The sequence below is a fragment of the Atractosteus spatula genome, chromosome 11 (genome assembly GCF_055471065.1).
Source record: "Atractosteus spatula isolate fAtrSpa1 chromosome 11, fAtrSpa1.hap1, whole genome shotgun sequence".
Classification (NCBI taxonomy): domain Eukaryota; kingdom Metazoa; phylum Chordata; class Actinopteri; order Semionotiformes; family Lepisosteidae; genus Atractosteus; species Atractosteus spatula.
The window spans coordinates 39,365,658-39,388,150 of record NC_142716.1 but is presented as its reverse complement, the minus strand read 5'-3'; the positions used below and the strand labels follow the sequence as shown (position 1 = coordinate 39,388,150).

The 22,493-nt window shown below is 35.4% G+C and overlaps 1 protein-coding gene across 2 annotated transcripts in view; it reads right to left on the bottom strand.

Moving 5' to 3' along the window:
* Positions 1 to 5,926: 5,926 nt before the first annotated feature.
* ogfod3 (2-oxoglutarate and iron dependent oxygenase domain containing 3) overlaps positions 5,927 to 22,493 on the bottom strand; it is a 36,465-nt gene continuing 19,898 nt past the window's right edge. For both annotated transcript variants that reach the window (XM_088927765.1, XM_088927766.1), the window contains one exon: positions 5,927 to 7,605. In XM_088927765.1, coding sequence (XP_088783891.1) covers positions 7,469 to 7,605 — 137 coding nt within the window. In that variant the 3' untranslated portion in view covers positions 5,927 to 7,468. The remainder of the gene's footprint in view (positions 7,606 to 22,493) is intronic.

The window sequence follows — 22,493 nt, the reverse complement described above, 5'->3', positions numbered from 1 at the left end:
AGAATCTTGGAGATATTTTTTATTTCTTCTGCAGGCAGGATTCTGAATGAAGGGAAAGACTATATTTAAAATATGATACTTCTTTTAAATGAATATTCATTTCTATAATGAAGCAAAAAAACAAAACAGCTTCTAACTCACTCTGTTTTCTTTGACTTTCTGTCCAAACAGAATTCATATTTACATTTGCTGACACATTCATAACCTAGTATGTATATTGAAATTGTTCCAGAATTAATTTATAGAGGCAGGCATTTCTGTGTTTGCGGTGCTCTTTAGCTCTTTCTTCTTGTTTGATTAGCTGATAAATCCCAAATGTTCATGTTCCGTAACTATTATTAATTGTGAATTTAGCTGATTCTTTTATATTTTTTTTGCAAAGGATTTACGTTCTTTATTCAGCGCAGTTACTTCAAGTTGCTTCAATAAGACTGCGAAACTAGGTATTTCTGGAGGATACTGTAGAAATTCATCACAAGGGATACATTTTTCCCCCACTAAAAATTTGTTTAGGAATTACAAATAAGTCTGCATGGACAGCAAAAAAAAAGGCAATCACACCACCCCCTAGTGACTGCTTTTAGAATCATTCCATCACACAATGACTTTTTAAAAGTATTTACAGGTAATGCTGGTATGCAGTATTCAGAATGCAAACATCTTGCTTCTGAAAATTTGTAATGCTCAGACTGAACATCTTATTCCTCTAATCACATGATCTAGCCTTTGGTTACAAAACCAGCAGGTTTTATAATCTCATAGAACAATTTAATGTAGACAAATCAAATGAGGTATTGTTTTTCAATTAGCTTATTCAAAGATTATCTGGAATGAAGATGTAAATATTCTTCACCTTTCTTCAGTTGCCCACTTCTGGTATAACTGAACTAATTATTTTCAAACTTGACTGAAGTCATGCTTAATACCAAACAGGCTAGATGGGCTGAATGGTCTCCTCTGGTTGACAATCTTTCTTAAGTTAATTTAAATGTGACTTTAAGGATAATGTATAAAACCTACAGCATTATGGGTCTTCAGGCCTAGGATAAACCATCCCAGACCTAGTCAGCACCACTTTTATTCCCTAAGAACCCAGTGACTGGAAGACTTCCATTTCCACACAACTGCATTTCAAAATCAGTTCAATTTCCACACTGCTCCTTGGCAATCCTGGGCATTTGTTGCAAGCTTACCTTGAAGAAATGTCTCACATTTAAGCCAAAGAAGGACCAAGAAATGTTGTGCTTTAATCAGAATTTTACTTTTGTTCTGACTTCAATCTCCGAATCATGTCTCAAGTGACAGTAGGTTATGAATCATCCATGTCATTCTACAATTAAATTATTTACCTCTGTTTTCTCATCATCGAATGAGTTTTAATTCTTACCAGGTTTATGCCTACTCTTTCAAAATACCAAATTGCTATCATTCAGAGTTTTATGCTCATATCTTAAATAGCATATAATAGGACAGTTTGAGGAGTTTAAAAGTGTTTAAGGATTTGTCAGGATTAGAACCACAAAAAGTGAAATTATTCATTTTTTAGAATCTCACTATTACTCTCTGTTTGCAACAGTCAGGTTATGACTTAAGGAGAGCATAGGTACTTTAGAGTGCTTGATAAACTTATCTCAAACGTGTGACTATAAAACTAAGTATGAACCAAATAACCATCTTTGTAGAACTGTAGAAATATGTTATTACATATTGGTGGTCACAGACACTCATCCAGAGAGAGATAGTGAGAGAGAAAGAGAGAGCTCTGCACCTGTGAAATATTGAGACACAAAAGGAATGTACTGTAGGTGGGATTATTTTATATAAATGTATGAAACTGGGAACAGAACTATACATCACGAAATCACGGTAAGTAATCAGTATGAAATTTCACAAGATAATGAAATGGAAACATTTTAAAATTAGCATAAGAATGACCTAATTTAACACAACCTTAGAAGTGCTGTGGCACAGGCCTGTTGAGCCTCTAAACAAACAGATGTGGACACCTGTGCACTGTACCTAGCTGAAGGGTGGCTGGTCACAGTCACCTCCTGTTGATGACACTGGTGACTTGGTCCCACAAATGTTCTACATGACTCAAGTTTTTCTTGACGCCATGTCATTATAAGCCTTTCACTGTGTGGTCTTGCATTGTCTGGCAGGAATATTCTTAAAATGGATTACGAGAATTTACAGAGGAGAAAGCCAGCAGCCATATCACCTGTAACTCACAACTGGCAACCCACTGAAGCTAAGCAGGTGTGAGTCTGGATAGTACCTGGATGCGAGACCTGCTGGGAAAAACTACGAGAGATATTATAGGGGCCAGTAGGGGGAGCTCACCCTGCAGCTTGTGTGGATCCTAAGGCACTGCCCTTTGGATGGGATGTAAAACTGCGGTCCTGACTAACTGTGGTCATTAAAAATCAGGGTGTTTCTCGACAACAGTTGGGGAGTTATGCTGGTGTCCTGACAAAATTTCCCGTTGGCCTTCACCAATCATGCCCTTCTAATAATCTCCATCTATGAATTGGCTTCATCATTCTGTTCTCCTCCCCACTGAAAGCACACAACTGTATATCTACCATTGCATCATCCAGGTGGATGCTGCACATTGGTGGAGGTGGGGAGGTAATTCTCATTACCTGTAAAGTGCTTTGAGAGGAGTGTCCAGAAAAAGTGCTGTATAAGTGTAAGAAATAATAATAATTATACTAATTATTATTATTATTATTATTATTATTATTAAAGGAATTAGCTTTCCTCTATCTCTAAAGCCAATTACACTTTTTGCACAAACACACTGCTGCCTAATGTCACAACAGTAACTATGCATAACAAATAATCTAATGTACATAAAACATGTCCATAAGAATAATATAATATGACTATTTTAAAATCCAGAACCTTCTGTAAGATGCTGTTGCTCAATTTCTTCTGCAACATACAAAATCCATCAGTGATTCACTAACAAAACTTAAGATTGGATATAGGGGTGTTAGTTCTAAATCTTAGAATATTATTTATAATATTATACTGTCATGACATTGTTCTTCAATCTATTGTCTGTATTCAAAACATTATAGTAACAGAACCTTACAAATTACATTCAGGAATCCATTCTGACTGTAGTCCTTTCTCAGTATCAATTTTTAAGAACCTCTCTTAAATCTCAAATACTCGTTGATACTGTACTTCCCCCCTCACCACACATTTCAATGGAGTTTTTTACAATGCTCTCCTGTTGGGGCTACAGTTAGTCACCATCGTCTTTATAGCACTTGTGATGTGGTGTGAAATTTTGTTTAGGTGGGTGCAGGCTTCCACACCTTAATTTGTTCACTGAATTTGAGATTTTGTGCAAAAGAACTAAGAGGACCCAGTGTACGCCTTGGTTCCATGGTGAGCAGTTAATTCTGCTGTAATCCATCATCATCACAGGGGACTTAGTACAGCACATTGTAAATTGGAATCTTAGAAAATCGACATATTTCTACTCCTGTTCACAGCTTCTCAGCTCAATTATAGCACTTTCAGATTATGGCAGTATCAGTAGGAAAGGACCATGAACAGATAGATTTTTCATGAAAGACTATATCAAATGTGTAAAATTTATTACAATGATTTTTTTCTGTTTCAACAAAGCAACTTTATGTGTGAGTTGCCTGTGTACCATTTAAAAGTAATAACTTAATACAAAATTGTTCAGACCTGATCATGAGTAATTCCCATAAAGACACATCACACCTTATTATGTACTAATTTATTCATGGTGTGCTTATACAGAAAGCTTGTTCAGCCCTGAAAACTCATGAGAGCTTTTCATATCCCAGCAAGAGCTGGCAAGACATAGTTCAATCTTTGTGGTTTAAATACTAAATGACATTCACAGCACAGAGGTTTTACCATGATCTTAAAACTCATAATTATCTAAGCACCATTTTCTCCTTACACTGAAATAAAGTAATGTTTTCAAATAATAATAGACAAATGTATAATACAGGCATTTGGAGCAGATTCTAATTGACTTCTGCTGATATGGACAGTTTATCTGGTTCTTGCTGATAAGAAAAGGTCTCATCCTCACTTGCATTCCCACCACTTATTATCAGTCTCTAGGGATGCGAAAAACTGAAGTTCAATCAATGTAATTCCTGTTCTGTGCAAATGTGTCTCATTGTTCTAGCATACTGATTGCTTCTCAGTAAGACCACTGTGTCCTACCCCACTCCTTACAAAACTGAGTCTGTTTTATCAATCCTGTTTCACACCATTCTGGACTAAGATATTTGTGGATTTGTATACTTCACATGGAAGGTGACTTAAATAAACTGCTTATTTGCTAAATGACTTGTAAGTTGGTGAGACAGAGTAATATATCTCTGCTCCAGTTTCCCAGTCCTGAACCTTGATATCAATCATCTGTTGGTGTTTATGCTAAGTGACTTCTAAATTGCTAAGCAATCTCCCATCTCTTCATTGGAAGCACTTTTACAGAAGTTTTTAAAATGTTTCTAGCTTTCAGATTTCCAACAGGATTAAACAAAGAGCAAAGACACAGCACACATATTCCTGAGACTCCACCTACAGTGTGTCTCAAAGTAATTTGGAAGAAGACCTTTTTTGACATGAAGTGATCACAAAACATTTTTGTTCATTACAAATATACAGTAGCTTCTTTCATCTGGACTTTTCTATTACATAATGTGCTTCCTATTCTGTCATTGCTCTTTATGTCTCTTTTGTTGTATGTATTTGATGGCCACTTGCATGCTATCCAACGACTGCAATGAAACGGATTCTAATACGACTTATTGAGTGAACATCTAGGATTTCTATTTGCAATGCAAATTAGCACTGCTCAAAGCAAAAAAGTCAGCTTGCACAGTCTTATCTTTCCTTTTGAGTCTTACATTTTTTTGTATGGAAAATAGCAATGAAAACAGAAGCAGCCAGTTAAGAATACATTGATCACTGAAGGTGACACCAATTTGGCATGAATTATTCTCTGTAACTTTTTTCATTTACAATAATTTTAAGTGTGGAGAATATAAAGTAATAATAAGTAAAATGATTTGAAAAAAGTATAGTACGTTAAATTCTCTACCTCGAGTTGGAACTGTCTTATCTTGTTACTAAAGCCTTTAGGTTTAAGAATATAAACCATTAAAGGATACTTTTAATTTTGTGGGCTGTGCAAAAACAAACTTATGGCAGTGCATGTTTCAGTGGAAGCCGGCTAGTAGGCCCCATCTTTCCCCCGATGCTGTGAGGGTCACAGTGATTATTATAAAGAAAACAATCACAATTAACATTTAATTAAGTAAAGTAAATTAACATTACAATTCATTATAGAAATCCCATATATTCTATGTTATATCCACCCATCCATTTTTTTTAACTGCTTCATCCAATTCGGGGTGGCAGGGAAGACGGTGTTTATCCCTACAAGCAACAGGAATAAGGCATGACAAGGCATGACGCCAGTACAGCACAGGGCACACAGACACAAATACAGACATGCTCAAACTCACACCAGGGCCAGTTCTCCCAGAAGCCAATTCATCTACCAGTATGTCTTTGGTTTGTGGTAGGAAAACTGAGCATCTGGAGGATACACACAAACATGGGGAGAACATAAAAACTCCATGCAGGCAGCACCCAAGGTCTGGAATTGAACCCATGGCTCCAGTGTAGACATGTTAATCGATGTGCTACATGCCACCTGTTGAATGTGACTGTACATGTGAAAATAAACTGATTTTAACTTTTTGGGATACCAGGAAGATCCTTTCAAAAAAGCACCTTTAAATCCACTGAAAGCACTTCCAGAGCTTTTCAAAACCCTTTTCAGACCAGTATGTGTTCATATATTTTTAGGTACCATTTTCAGTAAAGTCCCCCCAAAATGAAAGCCAACAAAACGTGACCAGAAGTACTTTATGCTCTCTTTTGGCTGAACATAAAGTGTTTATTTATTCATATTTTCAATAAAAATACAGAAACAAATAATATGATTTGATTAAGCTTTTCAGTCATATCTGTAAAAAAATAGTCTGAATCTTAACATTATCCAGTCTATTATGATTAGCTAAAAAATAATACACCTGATTGTTGAGTGGGAATGTTGATTTTGTGTTAGATCAAACATGTCCCAGTTTTATTGGAGGACCCAGAAACCTGATCTGTGATGACCCTCCGATCAGCACATTCCCTCAGAAAACAACAGTCCAGGTGACACAACTGCACCAGTGAAACAAACAGTGAAAAATAATTAACATTGTTATAAATAATATAACACAGAAGTCACATATCAATACAGAATTATAAATTAAAAGCAAAATCAAGACAATTGGAAGTGAGCATACTGTATTTCCCATAACACCTTACATCAGTTGTTTTACTTTACCATTTTTGTACTGTATATACCAGTATTTTTAAAGTAAATAGGTTGCAAAAAACTTCCATTGTAGAAAAAGTAACAGTGTTTTTTTTGGACAGGGTGGTATAGTATTTCATACTTAATTTTGAAGTCTCAGTTCTCTGACATTCTTTGTCTTTAGAGGTAACACTAAACTCCCATCCTGTTACAGAAATACTACTTCTATTCTTCTCTACTAGATATACAGATAAATCCCATATTTAAAAAACACAAATATGAGAAAAATAAAGGACTATGGTAAAAAATGAAGAAAAAAAAGCCAAAACATAACAAAAAAGCCTTTAAATCAGAAGACAAGGTGAAACTTTAGGCAAGAACCAGATTTTTTTTGTCTAATTTTCTAAACATTTTGAACAATTTTTGTATCTTGCGAACCCCCCTTTTGATTACCTTAATATCTTATGGTGCTGACCATAAAATATGTTTTTTTAGAAATCATTAATAAAAATCAATATGTTAATTAAATCATTAAATCTAGAAGGTAACTATTTTTAGCAATTGAGATTAAAACTGATTCATGTGCAGGAGTTGGCATCTTATCCTCAGTAAACTAAATGCGAAATGTGTTTGTTTTGGGATACTTTTCTGCCTATATATAAACTGCAGATAATCTATAGACATTATTGATGACAGCTTTTTTAGGATTTACATGAGAAACAATGGAGCAAAAAAGAACACTCTTATTGGGATAAACACATTAACACAAGTGAACAACTGCAGGCAAAATTAGACTTTAAATCAGGCTTTAAAGTGAAACTGGTGCAGTGATTTCACATGTGTTTAATGCATTAACCTATCATCTTCTCTGTGTGCTTTGCAGTTACAATATTGGGCTAAACAAACCTTCACAATGTTCTTTAAAGGCATGTATACCTTACAAAAAAGAAAAAACAGACAAAGCACTGTTAAGGCTGTCACTTACTGTTTTCCTTTCTCTCTCCCTCCCACCCCACCCCACATCCTTTGTTTGTGTTCCAGGAGTCCTCCGAGCTGCAGGGGGCGGTGCTGCTCTCCAGGAATTCTTTTCTAGGGCAGGGCAGGGTCAGAAATGGCATAGTCAGGGTTGCAGGTGAAAGATACAGTGATGGCGAATCGTGTGCCCCAGCTGACCTTCTCCACACGGTGGAGATTTTCTGAGCCAGAGGTGAAGAACGATACACGTCCTGGAGTGCAGAAAGAGAAAAAAAAGATCAACTTTGAGTGACAGGGGGAAAAAAGAGGTGTAACAAGACAGGTTTAAACATTCCTTCATCAGATATGGTAAGTCGTATGTTGACTGGTCTGACTGCACTTACTATTAAGTTGCTTTGGTATGCCACAGAAAAACATACACCCGACCAAAGGGAAACATAAATATGACAAAGCTCAAAGATATCTTTTAAAACAGTGTGAAAAAGAAGGATAAACACCACAAAAAGTGATGTCTACAAAGGAGATAAAGTGTCAGTAAAAAATAAAAATAAAGTGGGATAGAGTAAGAGATACATGGAAAAAGTAACAGACCATAATTTTTGGTTGACAGTTAGTTATTGGGGGCAATATTTTCCAAATGAATTATTGAGCAACGGCTAGCAATACTGAGTCAATATCTCTTTTTATTTATAATCTCTCCAAAGACCTAAGAATCAGAACTAAGCCACTATAACTAAAAATCATTGAAATTGCTGAAAAGAACAATTGAACTGCTGAAGCTTTTAATATGAATTTGTTAAATTTTGTTTTCTTTGTAATCAACATTTTTGTGTGTATACCAAAATGATACAGTGAATATTGTGTTGACAAAGATGAATAATGTCTCACAAAAAGACAACAGCTTCACAAATGTAAGTGGACATTTGGAAATTTAGTGAGGTGAACTTTAAAGCTCAAAAACCTGAAAAGATTGTGACCATATACAGTAAATATGCAAAAAAAAAAACTCCATATTTTTTATGAACCACATTCCTTACTCTTAAAAGCTGAAAAACATGGTTGATAGCTGGTATGTACTGGCACATTGAGATAGTCTAGGCCTGGATAAGAAAGATTGAACTAAAAGAAAAGGGCTATATTTCATGATTGGCATGATTGATTACCAGTGTGGCTCTGGTCTAACAAGGCCAAATTTAGGCTGTGTGAGAATTAAGAATAATACAATTTTGTTGAACACCTAATGTAAATGAGTACAAGTAGGAGTTTGGTAGGGAGTTACAGAGTAACCACAGTTATGCAAGTTAAACTCCTGTTTATAACAATATCTGTCTTCTATAATACCATATTCTCAGTGAAGAGAGAGGCTGAAAAAACAAAAACAGTTTTCAATAACAGTTAAAAAACTAAAAGTCAATTATTCCTTTTCATGATTTTCATTTAAGAGGAACAAAACAAACAAACATACATACATTACATAACATTACATAACATTTCAGATGGTTCCATAAGTGCAGTGTAACCTGTTCTATTTATTCTAGTGCTGTGTTTCAGATATACTGTACCAGAATTAGACGTATTGAAGCACAGCATGATGCCTATTGTTAGCTGAAAACAACAAAATGTGATCTATTAAAAAAACTAATCCAATGCAGCAGCTATGCTTAAAAAGGGAGTGGGTTGATGATCAAAACTGATAAACTGCTTTTTGAAAGTTCAGTCCATACTGTAGGTTCATTGCAGTTCAGCATAACCACTTAAACAACCACTATCTGACAAAAACTACTGAATTACAACAATCCAGCTGTTTTGAACAGAATAACATCTTCATTTCTTCCTCAGTTAGATTAAATTTGGTATCTTAATGAAAGCAGCACACCCAGAGCCTTAATTACCTCAATTACCATTAGAAACATCAAAGTATATTTTCTACATTTTCAGAACTGGGAGTTTCAGACAGGCTGTGTATAATAATACCCCCGGCAGGAGGAAAGGTTGAAGAAAAACATCCCTCAGTCATTACTTGAACTGATACGTTCCAGTGCAATTTAACTCAACAGACAGACGGGTACATGCTCTACAATGGGATCCATTTGGTCTCAAGGCCAATTTGAGAGGCTTCACATTTTTTATTTACGTAGGCATTCCAAAATATATTAAACAGCTCTGATAAAAATTGAAATGCATGGAAGAATTACTTCCATTTTAGTGTTAATGCACTATGTTGGCCTGCAATGAATTTTACATCTTATTTTAATGTTCTGTTCTTAAAATATTACTTAGACTGATAGCTGGTACTTGATAAGATGGGCTACTTTTGTTATGAAATAAAAGAAGCCCTTGAGTATCTTAGATCCCAGTGATTTAAGAACTGTGAGACTTTCATGTGACTGAAATTGCATTCATATTGCAGCTCACGTGATGCACAACAGGAATACTATGAGGTTCTGGACAATCTTTAGTTCCTCTCCATTTCTTACAAGGCTGATACTCTTAAGCTTTTATAATTACATGGGGAAAACATGGTGCATTGTGGAGAAGAATGCTTTTAAAATCATCCTTAGTAAAGTAACTTTTTCCTTGTTTCTGTGAGTCTACATCATACAGTATTTACATTTTACAGATAGTATATAGTTCTTTGTTTTAATACAGTATAAGAAAAAAGCACCTGTTTTTAAAACCTTTATTTTTAAATAAAGTACCCTTTTCTGAACTTCTTTTAAATAGAGACAATAGATGGGCTTTTTCATTAAGTGCCTTAAGAAGTATTTTGTACATTGTCCTTGTTGTCTTTGTCACTGAGAATTAACCACTTAGTAACTACAGTAAAGTACATAGTTGTATATCTAATTGCTCAGGGGTATAAACAGATGTACAGTATAAATAGATATATCCCTGCCAATATGAAGTCTACTAAGCTTTACCGTGAACTCTAGTTGTTTCTGCCGTTTAATATATTATGAAATGTTGGTTGGATCACTGATAAAGACTTAAAGCTTTTCAATGATGTGGTGTTTCAGAATGTGAGTAGTTGTGCTATTGGACTTTATTTGTATCTGCCGCTTGCCCTCTGAGTGTGAAATTAAAATAAAATATTGGAAAAAGAAATACAAGATTAAAAAAATGTGTGAGGCTTTCTTTTAATTATGTTTTTTTTTATGCTCTTCTAATATTTTTAATTTTGGAATGTTCGAAACAAACCAGAGCCATCATTAATCTGCTCTGCTGAGGTATTCCTCTCATGGAAGTACAGCATTAAAAAGCAGCAGTAAGCAGGTAAAGTATAACAACAAGCTTCAACTTAACATACAGTACAGCGTGCTTAGGTACTGTACATAATATTAAAAAAAACATTTGCTCTTTTTTTCAGCATGAAGCTCAAGTACACATTTTGCATAATTTTCAAACAGCAAAAGGAAGGGTTCAACCCAGGAGAGGGCAAGGAAATTATTATGCTAAAACACCATTTACATTTGTTGTTAGATTTGTAAACTTTCTGTTTATATAATTGTCCAATTCTTTTGTTCTACAATGGTGTTTTTATTTTTTGTTGTTGTCTGCATACATAATACATACATTACTATATGTAAATGAGCATGACAAATTTATTATTTTGTAAAAATAATCAGTAATGCAATAGAGACCCTTCAGTTGACCTCAATATAAGTAATATTTTATATTTACTAAATGTAAAACTGAAGGGCAAAGAATTCAGATGAACAATGCTTTTTCTACTACCCCACCAACTCAGAGATCACTGCCACACGACTCCGAAGAGACTGAAGATACACAAGGCCAGATTGTAACAATCAGAAACACAAAATTCTTCTGATTCTGTAGTCCTACACTTAAATAGTACTTACATCTCTTCCCCATTCCTTATTTGTCATTATTTTTATTCTTTTAACTAATAATACCACCGCTACCTTTTTTCCCCATCAGCATTTAATTATGGAAGCAGAAGGTACAAGATATGTCCACTATGTTAATGTACTGTATGCACTATGCCTAAGGGAGGGGGTGGTGGTGGGATTCTATTAAAAAAAAATTGATTGTGAGCATGTTATCTTTTCAATATTTTTAACTTCTCCCCCTCTAGCACTGAGGAGGGCTGTATTTGTAATTATAATTACTGTTGTACTGTTTTCCCTCCATTTCTTCATTAGCTTTTTATCCCGGTCTTGATTGACACTGACCTCTATTTAACATGCAGGATGTTCTGCAAACTACTGCTGACTATGTGCATGTGTGACACTTTTTAGATTTAGAAACGAATCATTAGGACAATGATACCAACTCGATACAATTACATTTAGAAGAAACTGGGATTACCCAGGGGGGACTCTTGTCAGAGCTCTGTTTGATCTCCGCAATCGATTTCCTGTCATCCTCTCTCTTGTTTTTATGTTTGTTCTACCTGTTCAAATTTCAAATATTTTAATATTGTTCAGATGTGTAATTCTTCAAGTTTTAATTCAATATCTTTTCTCTTCCACGACAAAATCTACCAGGCCCTTTTCAAGACTGTTTTTAACACTGTTTTCTCCTTGACTTTCACAGGAGCAGATTCTCAAGGGTTTATGACACAGTATCTTATCAGACTTATTAAAAATCTTGTATTTTCTTACTGGCATGAATGTAAGTTACTTCTAATTTAGATTCCATTTGTGGAATGTTATAGAAAATACAAACCTTAGAAAAAAATAAAATCCAATTTTAGTAGATTCTATTAATTGCAAGCCTATAAATCTTTTCATATAAAAAAATCAAGTGGCATATCCCATCATATCTGGCATAAGATTCTAAAACTTGCTACTCACTACTAAAAACATATTATAATGTTATATGATGAAATATAACAATAAATTGAAATGTATTACTGCTTGACAGGTTCTGTCCTCAAACATTTGAATGTTCCTTCAATTTGAATGTGTATTTCTTACTCTCTCCACAAAAGTCAAAGAGTCTGGAACTGTATCCCCAGGCTTTTCTACCAAACATGGCTCTTTCAACAGCAACAGCAACAGGGAGTTGAATTATACAGGATACCAGCCCTACTTGTCAATTATAAGATCAAAGAAAAGTACAGAGGAACAGCATCTGACATGTTTATTAAGCTTTAGTGAGGACAAAATTAGCAAACAAGCCTTTACAGACCATAAATTGACAAAGGGAAAACTGGATTATAGCAAATGTAACTTCAAAGACATGTATTTTTCCAAACAGATTTAATAAAATAAATTTCTATCCATCTCTACACTGTAGCCTCGATTACATTTTATTTATAGAATAAAAAAAGCAAAACTGCGTGCATGCTAGTAATATTCAACCTTTAACCTGCTTGACTAACTGTTCCTTATACATAAAGGCAGAAAGGACAAACAAAACCTTTTATATAAATATATAGTTTTAAATAAATTCAGTTATTCCTGGTGCAACACCATGGTCCAGAGCAACAGTTACTTATTTTTAAATGTTTGCCTTATTTGTTAGCCAAGTAAGCAGCAGAGTTATCACTCCATAGCCTGCTCTTGTCAGATCTCAAAAGCTGTTGAGTTGAGCTGAGGCTGGTTAGTACTGGCAAGTGGTCTTGGTGGACCAGTAGGTAATGCTCTTCCCTGCAGACCACAATTTCCAAACAATGCCACAGTATGTTGACCAGGGACACTATGCTGTAGGATGTGCTGTCCTTCAGATGAGATGTTAAACCAAGGTCCTCACTAATTGCCCATTAAAGATCTAATTAAATATTTAGAGAGACTAGCGAGATTATTGCCCTCGTCCTGATAAACATTCATTCGAGGCTTGTACAATCTGACATTCCTCAGGTTCCCTACTTAATTCAAGTGGTGATGTAATTTCTCACTTCTCTACCTGATCTGCTGTACAGAGCTGCTGCTACTGTATAATGGCTGCCCGGTGTCATGGAGATGGGCATTACTCTTTAGTGGTAGGTGAACTGGGTCCCCTCCTCTGTGTAAACAACTTTAGTATACTATTGGATGAAAACTGCCATATAATTCAATTAGCATGTAAAATATTACAATTTACCATTTCTCCTAAAAGAGGAACGGCATACCTGGTCCGAGACCAATCATAATCAATCACACAACTAAGATGCAAGGACAGCACTAAATGCTAGATGGTCAATGCTAATTGAAAGTGTAAACTGAAACTTTTAAATCATTACACACCAAATTGTCAATACAAAGACAGTAATAACACTACTTACTAAACTTGTATTGGGCCCTCCCAGCTAGTCCACATTGATGGAAATATCATCTGATTATTTAATTTAAAATCTGTGTTGTTCCTTGTAAACTCACACACCTTACAAAAAAATGAACTTGTTAGTGTTTAAAAACAAGATGAGAGATGACAAAATACACGATTACATGCTGGTTGGATCACAAACTGGAAAGCAAACACTAGCTCCAGCTCCATTCTAATGTATGTAGAGGGGAAGAATATCAAAGATCTTTAAAACATTTAAAACATGCAAACCTGCATCTATTTTCCAAATAAATAAGAAAAAAATCTGTGAATGTAATTCCAGTATTCTAAGGATTAATATTGCTTGAGAGAAATGTGAATAAATTAAGTGGTAATTTTTAGGGGAGTTTCACCAGAATGGTAATGACGGGACAATTAAAATGTTCTAAACACAAAAAGTCTTGTAGATCACATAAACTGCATCCATTATCTCACATTTACTGTCTTCCCCTAGCTGTTGTGATGGGTCTTTAACATTTTAATGCTACAATACTAAAAATGAGTATTTTCAACCTGCATTCTGTAACTCAGACAACTGAATCACTTACTTAAAGTAATATTGAATGTAACGTTAAAAAGTGAATAAATAACAATAATAACAATAACAATAATAATAATAATATTAATAATAATAATTAGATTCAACACTATGTAAGATCACTCACAAACCAAATGTCTACTCTTCAGTGTCACACTATTAAAACCTTTGGTTATAATTGTGATATTTATAAAAATATCATTTGATTTGTAGCCCAGCCTGAACACAACCAACCCGGTTATATAGTCAATTAAAGCTTTGTTATTATATAAAATGTGTACAGTATGTCTAGTTTAGGTTTTTCTTTAAAGGTGCACTTGAATTTCTGCTATGAAATCAACAATTCTTTGAGATTATTTGTGGTGTAGGTATTTTGGTCGTCATGGTTACTGCATAGGTGACACTCTCCAGAAAGGAAGATGAATAGTTAAGAAAAAAAGGCAGATGTAATATAAAAATAACATAAAGCAAGGTTCAGCAACCTTTATGTCCTAGTGAGACTGACACTATGGAAATTTAGAGAATGGTTTCAAAACTGTTTGGTTTAGTGTTGCAGCAAACCAAAAGTAATTAATCTGATAATGCTTATCAGATCGGCAGTATTCCAGAATCACCCACATCTTACTCTTCCCTATTTGCCAAAGATAACTTCTTTTAATGCAATTGGTTACTCAGGTTCGTAGCACGCATTCCTATATAATACAGTATAGAATTACATAATAGTCCTTGTGTCCAGCATTCTTCCAATCCAGAAAGTGAGAATAATTAAGAGTTAAGAGCTACAAATTCTGAATGAGCAAAACAAACTATTGGCATGGCAAAAAGATGGAAGCTTAAATTTAGTTTTACAAGCTTTTTAGAGTTTGCTCATAAAAGATCTGGCTTTAACTAATGGAGATTATTTTTACAGATCTATACAGTTAACATTGCCAAAGCATTTGAGGGTTTCCCCAACTAAGACCAAATCTTTCAGGAAATACAGTCATGTGAAAAAGAAAGTACACCCTCTTTCAATTCAATGGTTTTACATATCAGGGCATAAATAACAATTGACTGGTCCTCACCAACTTCTATAATTAGACAAATCTAGCCTCAGATAGCAGACAACACATAACAGATTTCATTATGTCATTGTTTATTCAACAAAAAGTAAGCCAAAATGCAGAAACCATGTGGGAACATTAAGTACACCCCCTACTGCTTCCATAGGAATTAAGAAGGTACTGTAATTAGCAGTCAGGTGCTGCTGATCAAATGCACTTGATTAGTTGATCATCAGGAAGTACTGTATGACCACCTCTATAAAAGCAGAGCTTTTGGCACTTTGGTGGTCTGGAGCATTCAGGTGTGTGTTAACACCATGCCAAGGAGAAAAGACCTCAGCAATGAACTCAGAGAAGCAATTAATGCTGCTCATCAATGTGGGAAGGGTTATAAGGCCATTTCCAAAACAATTTAAAATCCATCCTTCTATAGTGAGAAGGATTATTTACAAATGGAGAACATTCTCCGTTTGTAATTGGAGAAGTTGCCATTCTACATCTAGGGATCTACAGGCCTCATTAACATGTTAAATGTTAAAGTTCATGATAGTACGATCAAAAAAACGACTGAACAAGTATGGCTTACATGGAAAGTAGCCAGGAGAAAGCCCCTTCTCTCCAAAAAGAACATGGCAGCACGGCTTAGGTTTGCAAAGTTGCATCAGAACAAACCACAAGATTTCTGGAACAATGTCCTTTGGACAGATGAGACCAAAGTGGAGATGTTTGGTCATTTTGCACAACGCCATGTTTGGCGAAAACCAAACACAGCGTATCACCACAAACACCTCATACCAGCCGTCAAGCACGGTGTTGGAGGGGTGATGATTTGGACTTGTTTTGTAGCCACAGGACCTGGACACCTTGCAGTCATCGAGTCGACCATGAACTCCTCTTTATACCAAAGTATTCTAGAGAAAAATGTGAGGTCATCTGTCTGACAGCTAAAGCTTGGCCGAAATTGGGTCATGCAACAGGACAATGATCCCAAGCACACCAGCAAATCTACAGCTGAATGGCTGAAAAACAAAAGAATCAATGTGTTGAAATGGCCAAGTCAAAGTCCAGACCTCAACCCCATTGAGATGCTGTGGTGGGATCTTAAGAGAGCTATACATAAAAGAATGCCCTCAAACATCAATGAACTGAAGCAATGTTGTAAAGAATGTAGAGTGGGCCATAATTCCTCCAAAACAATGTGAGAGACTGATAAACTCATACAGATTATTTCATGTTATTGCTGCTAAAGGTGGTTCTACAACCTACTGAATCATGGGGTGTACTTAGTTTTTCACACATGGCTTCTACATGTTGGCTTATTTTGTGCTAAATAAATAATGACATAGTGGAATCTTAGGACCTGGTAAGGACCAGACGATTTTTTGTATCCAGCGGCCGGCAGAGGAATCCTACTCCGTTGGGTCCCTGAGCAAGGCCCTTAACCCCAACTACTCCAGGAGTGCTGTACAATGGCTGACCCTGCGCTCTGACCCCAAGCCTCTTTCCCTGTCTGTGTGTCTCACGGAGAGCAAGCTGGGGTATGCGAAAAGACGAATTCCTAATGTAAGAAATTGTATATGGCTAATAAAGTGATCTTATCTTATCTGCATCTTCCAGTGATATGTCATTAAAGAATACTTAAGACTTTTCTTAACTGTCTACCTCTCTAAAAATTTTAATGGAATAACAAATAACTACTAAACATATAGCAGGTGGGCTTCATAATTCAGTTGTGCATATTGATTTAGTAAATGGGAATTTTGCTCAACTGGAACTGGAATTTTTTACACTGGAAAAAGTAGGATTATTTATTCTGGGAGTTTAATTCTCACCTGCCTATTGTTGGAACCTTTTTAGGCATTTACTGTAATTTGTGACTGGTAACAATTCAAGAAAAGCAAAGTATTTAACTTAGTCAGGAGTAAAAAGTAGTTAGTGAATAATGGAATTAAGAAAATATTTCAGTGATTAAGGTATGGCTGGACCCAAACCAGGATACAGAGAAGTGTCTGGGACTAGTGGTGAAAACAGTTGACTTTACGAACCTCAAACCTCAAACCTCCAAAGTTCTTCGTCTTCTTTCCTCTTATGCTCATTTCACCCCGTTTCAAGACTCTTTTTCTACTATGTGTAAGAGTTATTTTTTTCTTCTACTTTTCAAAAAAGCTTACGAAGGTCAAAAGATAACAGTTGGGAAGTTTTAAGTGTCAAAACACTTATCATCCTGCCAAATTACTAATAGATTGCAGCTGTCGAGACAATAATGACTTTTAATTTACAGCTAGATGCATCACACAGCAATTATACTAATAAATGAGTGGCACTGACAGAACAATCTCTGCAGAAATTGCAGATCTTTTCACTGTAATTACCATCTCTCCAGTTCTCACTGTACTTAATACAGTACATCTGTAGCATCTTAAAATTAGTCAATTTAATAGCTGGGAAATGTAATAACCTAACAGTGACACAATACAACTGACGGTGCTCATGAGGCAGTGTTTGGATGACCATTGAGAAATTAATTAGATCAAACACTGTATTCTGAGTAGATTAATAGGATGTCTTTCATCAAATCAGGAACAACTGTTAGTCCTTTCTTATTCACTATTACAGGGTGGAAGGAGCCTGTAAACCTCTATCATCTGACTGAACCAATATACTTTTCCAAAATCTCTGCTCTGCACCAATAAATTATCATTTCCCTGGTTATTCTTCTCTGTGTAGCAGAACCCCACAGTTAAACAGAAATTTTGGCAGATCTGACAATTACAAGTTTTAAACCATAGTGAAAAGATGACTGATGAGAAATTTGCAATAATTGGAACATTCACGTTGGCCTTTTAGAAAATGGTTCCATCCTGCTCTCACTCAGAGATCTCTAAATAAAGTGTGTGTTATCGCAGCCTTGGCAATGTAAACTATGACATTATTTTTGTTCTGCTCCCACCGTTTTGCATTTTTTCTTTTAACAAGATTTTCAAAAAGTCTTCCACTTGAAAATAAATAATTTATTTAAAAATAAAAATAACTTTTCAATATTCTTAATGTTTCTAAACATCAATGCAATTACTTCATTTTACCTTTTGAATTGGCAGTTCCCTGAAAGATGCCATTCTAGGATCTAGATCTGTACAGTCCAGAGTTCAATACTGGTGATTATGTTCTGAAATTCCACCTTTGCAGGCCAGTAATTGCTATCAACACTATTTGTGTTTGTGGGTAATACAAAACCAAGATGAGTAGAATGATGCCAGTCCTGGTAAGCAACCAATATACACCCTGAAAGGGACACTGGCACACCAGAGACTGTTTTCCCATAAGCCAATTAAAGGGGAACTGCAGTCCTAATTTCTCAGACCGGTTATTAAATCTCAGTAACAAAATTAATTCATCGACGTTATAGAAAAGAAATTACAAATTTTGAATGAATTAAGCACAAATCGTGAACTCTGAGAAAGTTCTTTAGGTTACCATGTTGACACAACTCATATTCAAGTTCAAACAAATTGCCATGTGATGTGGCCCTTCCTGCTCACTAGTCTCTGTAATGAATAATGTAATGCGACCCTTCCTGCTCGCTAGTCTCTGTAATGAATAATGTAATGGGATGTATGAATGTATAAATACAAGTTATGCAGCAGACATTTCATCGCAAAAATATTCCAATGTGATCTGCATGCAGAGTTAACAAGTACGTAGTATTTGTCAGCAAAACCATCTCGAAGTCGAGAGCAATATTTCTATTGGATTAAAAGATATGTATTCACAAGCCTGCCTGTTTAGGATGTCATAGGGCCACACACGTCACCGTAGGTTTTGTTGCCTCATTCTGAATCACAGAACATGGCAGTACACATACCTGAAAATTCTGGTATTTTTTTATGTAAATTGGAGGATTAACAAGTTACTGTGAACATTTTACTATTATTGCGGTTTGAAATGCACTCATCAATGTTGATTCTTCCTAACCCAGAAAAATGAAAATAGCATTGCAGTCCCCCTTTAACCAACCAGTATATTTTGGACTGTGAGAGGAAATAGTAGCACACGGATGAAACCCATACAAACACAGATAGAACAAACTCACGCAGAGAGCACCCCAGGTCTGGAAATGAACCCATGGTCCCAGTACTGCAAGACTTTGGCCACTGTGCCACCCATCACACAAGCATACCGTGGCCAAAAAAGTGAAGTGAAGGAAAATGTTTACAAAAATAAGATTCAGAGGTTAAATAGAACACAGACGTTACTTTCACACTGACTTTCACAGCCTAGCTCGGGCCCTATTTAAACTGCAACCTGGTGAAAACAGGTTCACACTGCATTTTAAACAAGTTGACCCACTTTTTAAAGCCTGACAGCAATTTTTTGTCATGTATTTTTCCGTTCAAACGTCTAACTGAATAGCTGCTGCAAAAATTAATAAAGGCAGATGTGTCATGCAATTATAATAGTAATTTGCTTTGCAATTTGTTTCTGTTAAAATTTATATAAAATGTCATGGCAGAGTGTTTAAATAGGGTTCAGTTTAATACAGGAACACTGTCTTATTTCCATAGATGAGCCCTGATACTGAAAGCAAATTTAATGCTGGTGTCTGATCTTTTAAAGGAAAACTCAAGGGGAAAAAATTCAAGAAACACTGAAGGGGGAAGAGTCTTTTTTCTGTTAGAGACAACACCAAATTGTGGCCTCAAATTCACTAGCATCTATATCACAATACAGCACTTGTTTCTGTTTAAATTCACATAGATGATCACCAAATCTTAAAAGACAATGAAAGGGTAATTGTAGTATTCATGCTCTTAACTTTGAGCTCTGTGAAAATATCTTCAGCATGTTTTTTTATTTCTATTTTGACATTTTCTATATTCTCTATCACTTGACCTTGGTCACAGTAAATTTTTAGATTCTCAGTGACTTGACCTGGTTCGCAGTACAATTTCCTACAGTATATTCTGTTTCACTTGACTTTTTCCTATATTCTCCATCACTTGACTTGGGTCACAGTAGAATTTCCTACTTATATTAATACATTTCAAATTCTTCCTCTCAAGGACTGCCCACTTCAACCTCAGCTTCTTTCCCACTGCCATACGAACTCTGAATTCACGTTGAACTCTGAATTCCATTGTATAATTTATGGTGCTACACAGAAAGTTCTTTACATATGTATGTGACGATATTTGTCTGTCTTCTGTCCTATTTAAATTTGTACTGTATATGTTGTATGTATGTCTCATCTGTGTTTTTGCTGTACCGATAGCAAATTCCACCAACTACTGTTGTGTGGCAATAAAGAATAATCTAATCTAATCTAATATTGTCCATCACTTGACTTGGGTCACAGTAGAATTTCCTATATTCTCTTTCACTTGACTAGGGTCACAGTAGCAGTTCCTGTATCCTTTGTTAAATGACATTGGTCACAGCAAAATCTCCTATATTCTCTGTCACTTGACTCTGGTCGCAGTTGGATTTCCTACAGTATATTCATTGTCACTTGACACAGGTCATAGTAGAATTTCCTCTATTAACTGTCACTTGACAGGGATCATAGTCAGATTTCCTATATTCTCTCTCATTTGACCTGGGTCACTTTAGAATTTCCTATATTATCGGTCACTTGACTTAAGGTCACAGCACACTTAGATTATAATTAGGTTAGAGGTGACCTGTGTTAAATATGCCTGGGCTGGGTATGTTCTTTTGCAATAACAATTTAACCAATTTAATCTCACCCAAGGCTTGGACATGGTCTTGAGTCAACTGGACAGTGTAGAAAAGTTATAATAATGCTAACAGGGTGCTAAGCTTTAATTAATTGGATGAATCATTGGTAGCAGTTTTGGTCCCCAGAAAATAAAAAAAAAGATTAATACAAGGACCAGAAGAAAATATCACATAAAAACACATTAAATGAGCTTAATATTTAAAGTTTAGAGTGGCTGTAAACTGTTAAAAGTTCAGCATTATCTTCTGCGAGTGTCAGGGGCAAAGCCAGACCTAAGGGACAATGGAATGTTTTCACAGAAAAGGAAGCAAATCTGTGGAACAGAGAACTGGATTCAGCCCACAAGATATTTCTCTTACTATATGGGCATACCATTCTTCAGCTTTTCCAGACAGAACTGTGTACAAGTATATGCTACAATGATTTACAGTTCTAACTTAGGACTGATATCATAATACTGTTCACATTTTCACTGCACCCGTACACATGCTCCTTATTATCTCCAGGAACCTAGTCCGCAGACTGGTGCATTTTATCACATGAATTTTTTTTTTTCACAGCAAGGTGGAAAAGATCACTAAAATACTATATCAATGTTCGAAGCTAAATTATATCTTAATGAAAGTTAAATTATTTTGACAAACATCTGAAGATATTATTATACTTATTGGGCGGCACTGAAATATACCAGGATTTTCAGGACAGGCTTAAACATTTGCTAAAGACCTCAAATGTTTTGGAAAAGGGGAATATAAAATCCTATTGGTACAAGAAAAAAAAAGCAGGTGGAAATTTAGCATCTTGCTAATTGTTTAATTGGAGAATTTTTCGGACTATTGGTGCAAGACTTCATACAGTAAGTCTGTATTTCTGGTTACTTTCAATGCCGAGGAACAATATGAACATATGAAAAGGATATAAACTAGTTGTTTAAAAAAAATAAGTGCAGAGAATATTGTTTGTGTATGACCTTTTCCAGAAAACACATTCAATAATAATAATTCAATAGATTTTTTTTCTAAACCTAACAAAGGCAGGCTGCACAACTTTTTTTATTTCAGGCTCACATTACATCAAGAAAATGCTCCACAGTGATTTCAGGCTCACATACATCAAGAAAAAGCTCCACAGTTAAGACTGAAAAGAAACTAAAATTCTACGTTGACTCATCCTATAAGGCAAAAGATAGTTGACATTAACAAACAGAAATGAAGCCAGCATTCAGGCCTGTAGAGCTGCAGTAGAGTGTGTGAAAGCAATGTTGCTGATGGTCCCAGGACTATTTGTATAACACTCGAGAATTATGACTTGAGTGTCTGTCCTCCATTGTTTATACTTAATGTAAAAGCAGCAAATACCACATTGAGAGTAATGGGGGCAAATCTAATTCCTATTAACTTGTGTTGCATCTGATTTCACATCATGGAGCTACAATTAAGGTTCCTGCTTTTAAGAAGCATGTATTGGGACGTTAACATTAGTAACACCATGTCCTAACCCCTGATTTGGGGCATGTATCCAAAGATAGACAAAATTCCCAGATATGTGTAG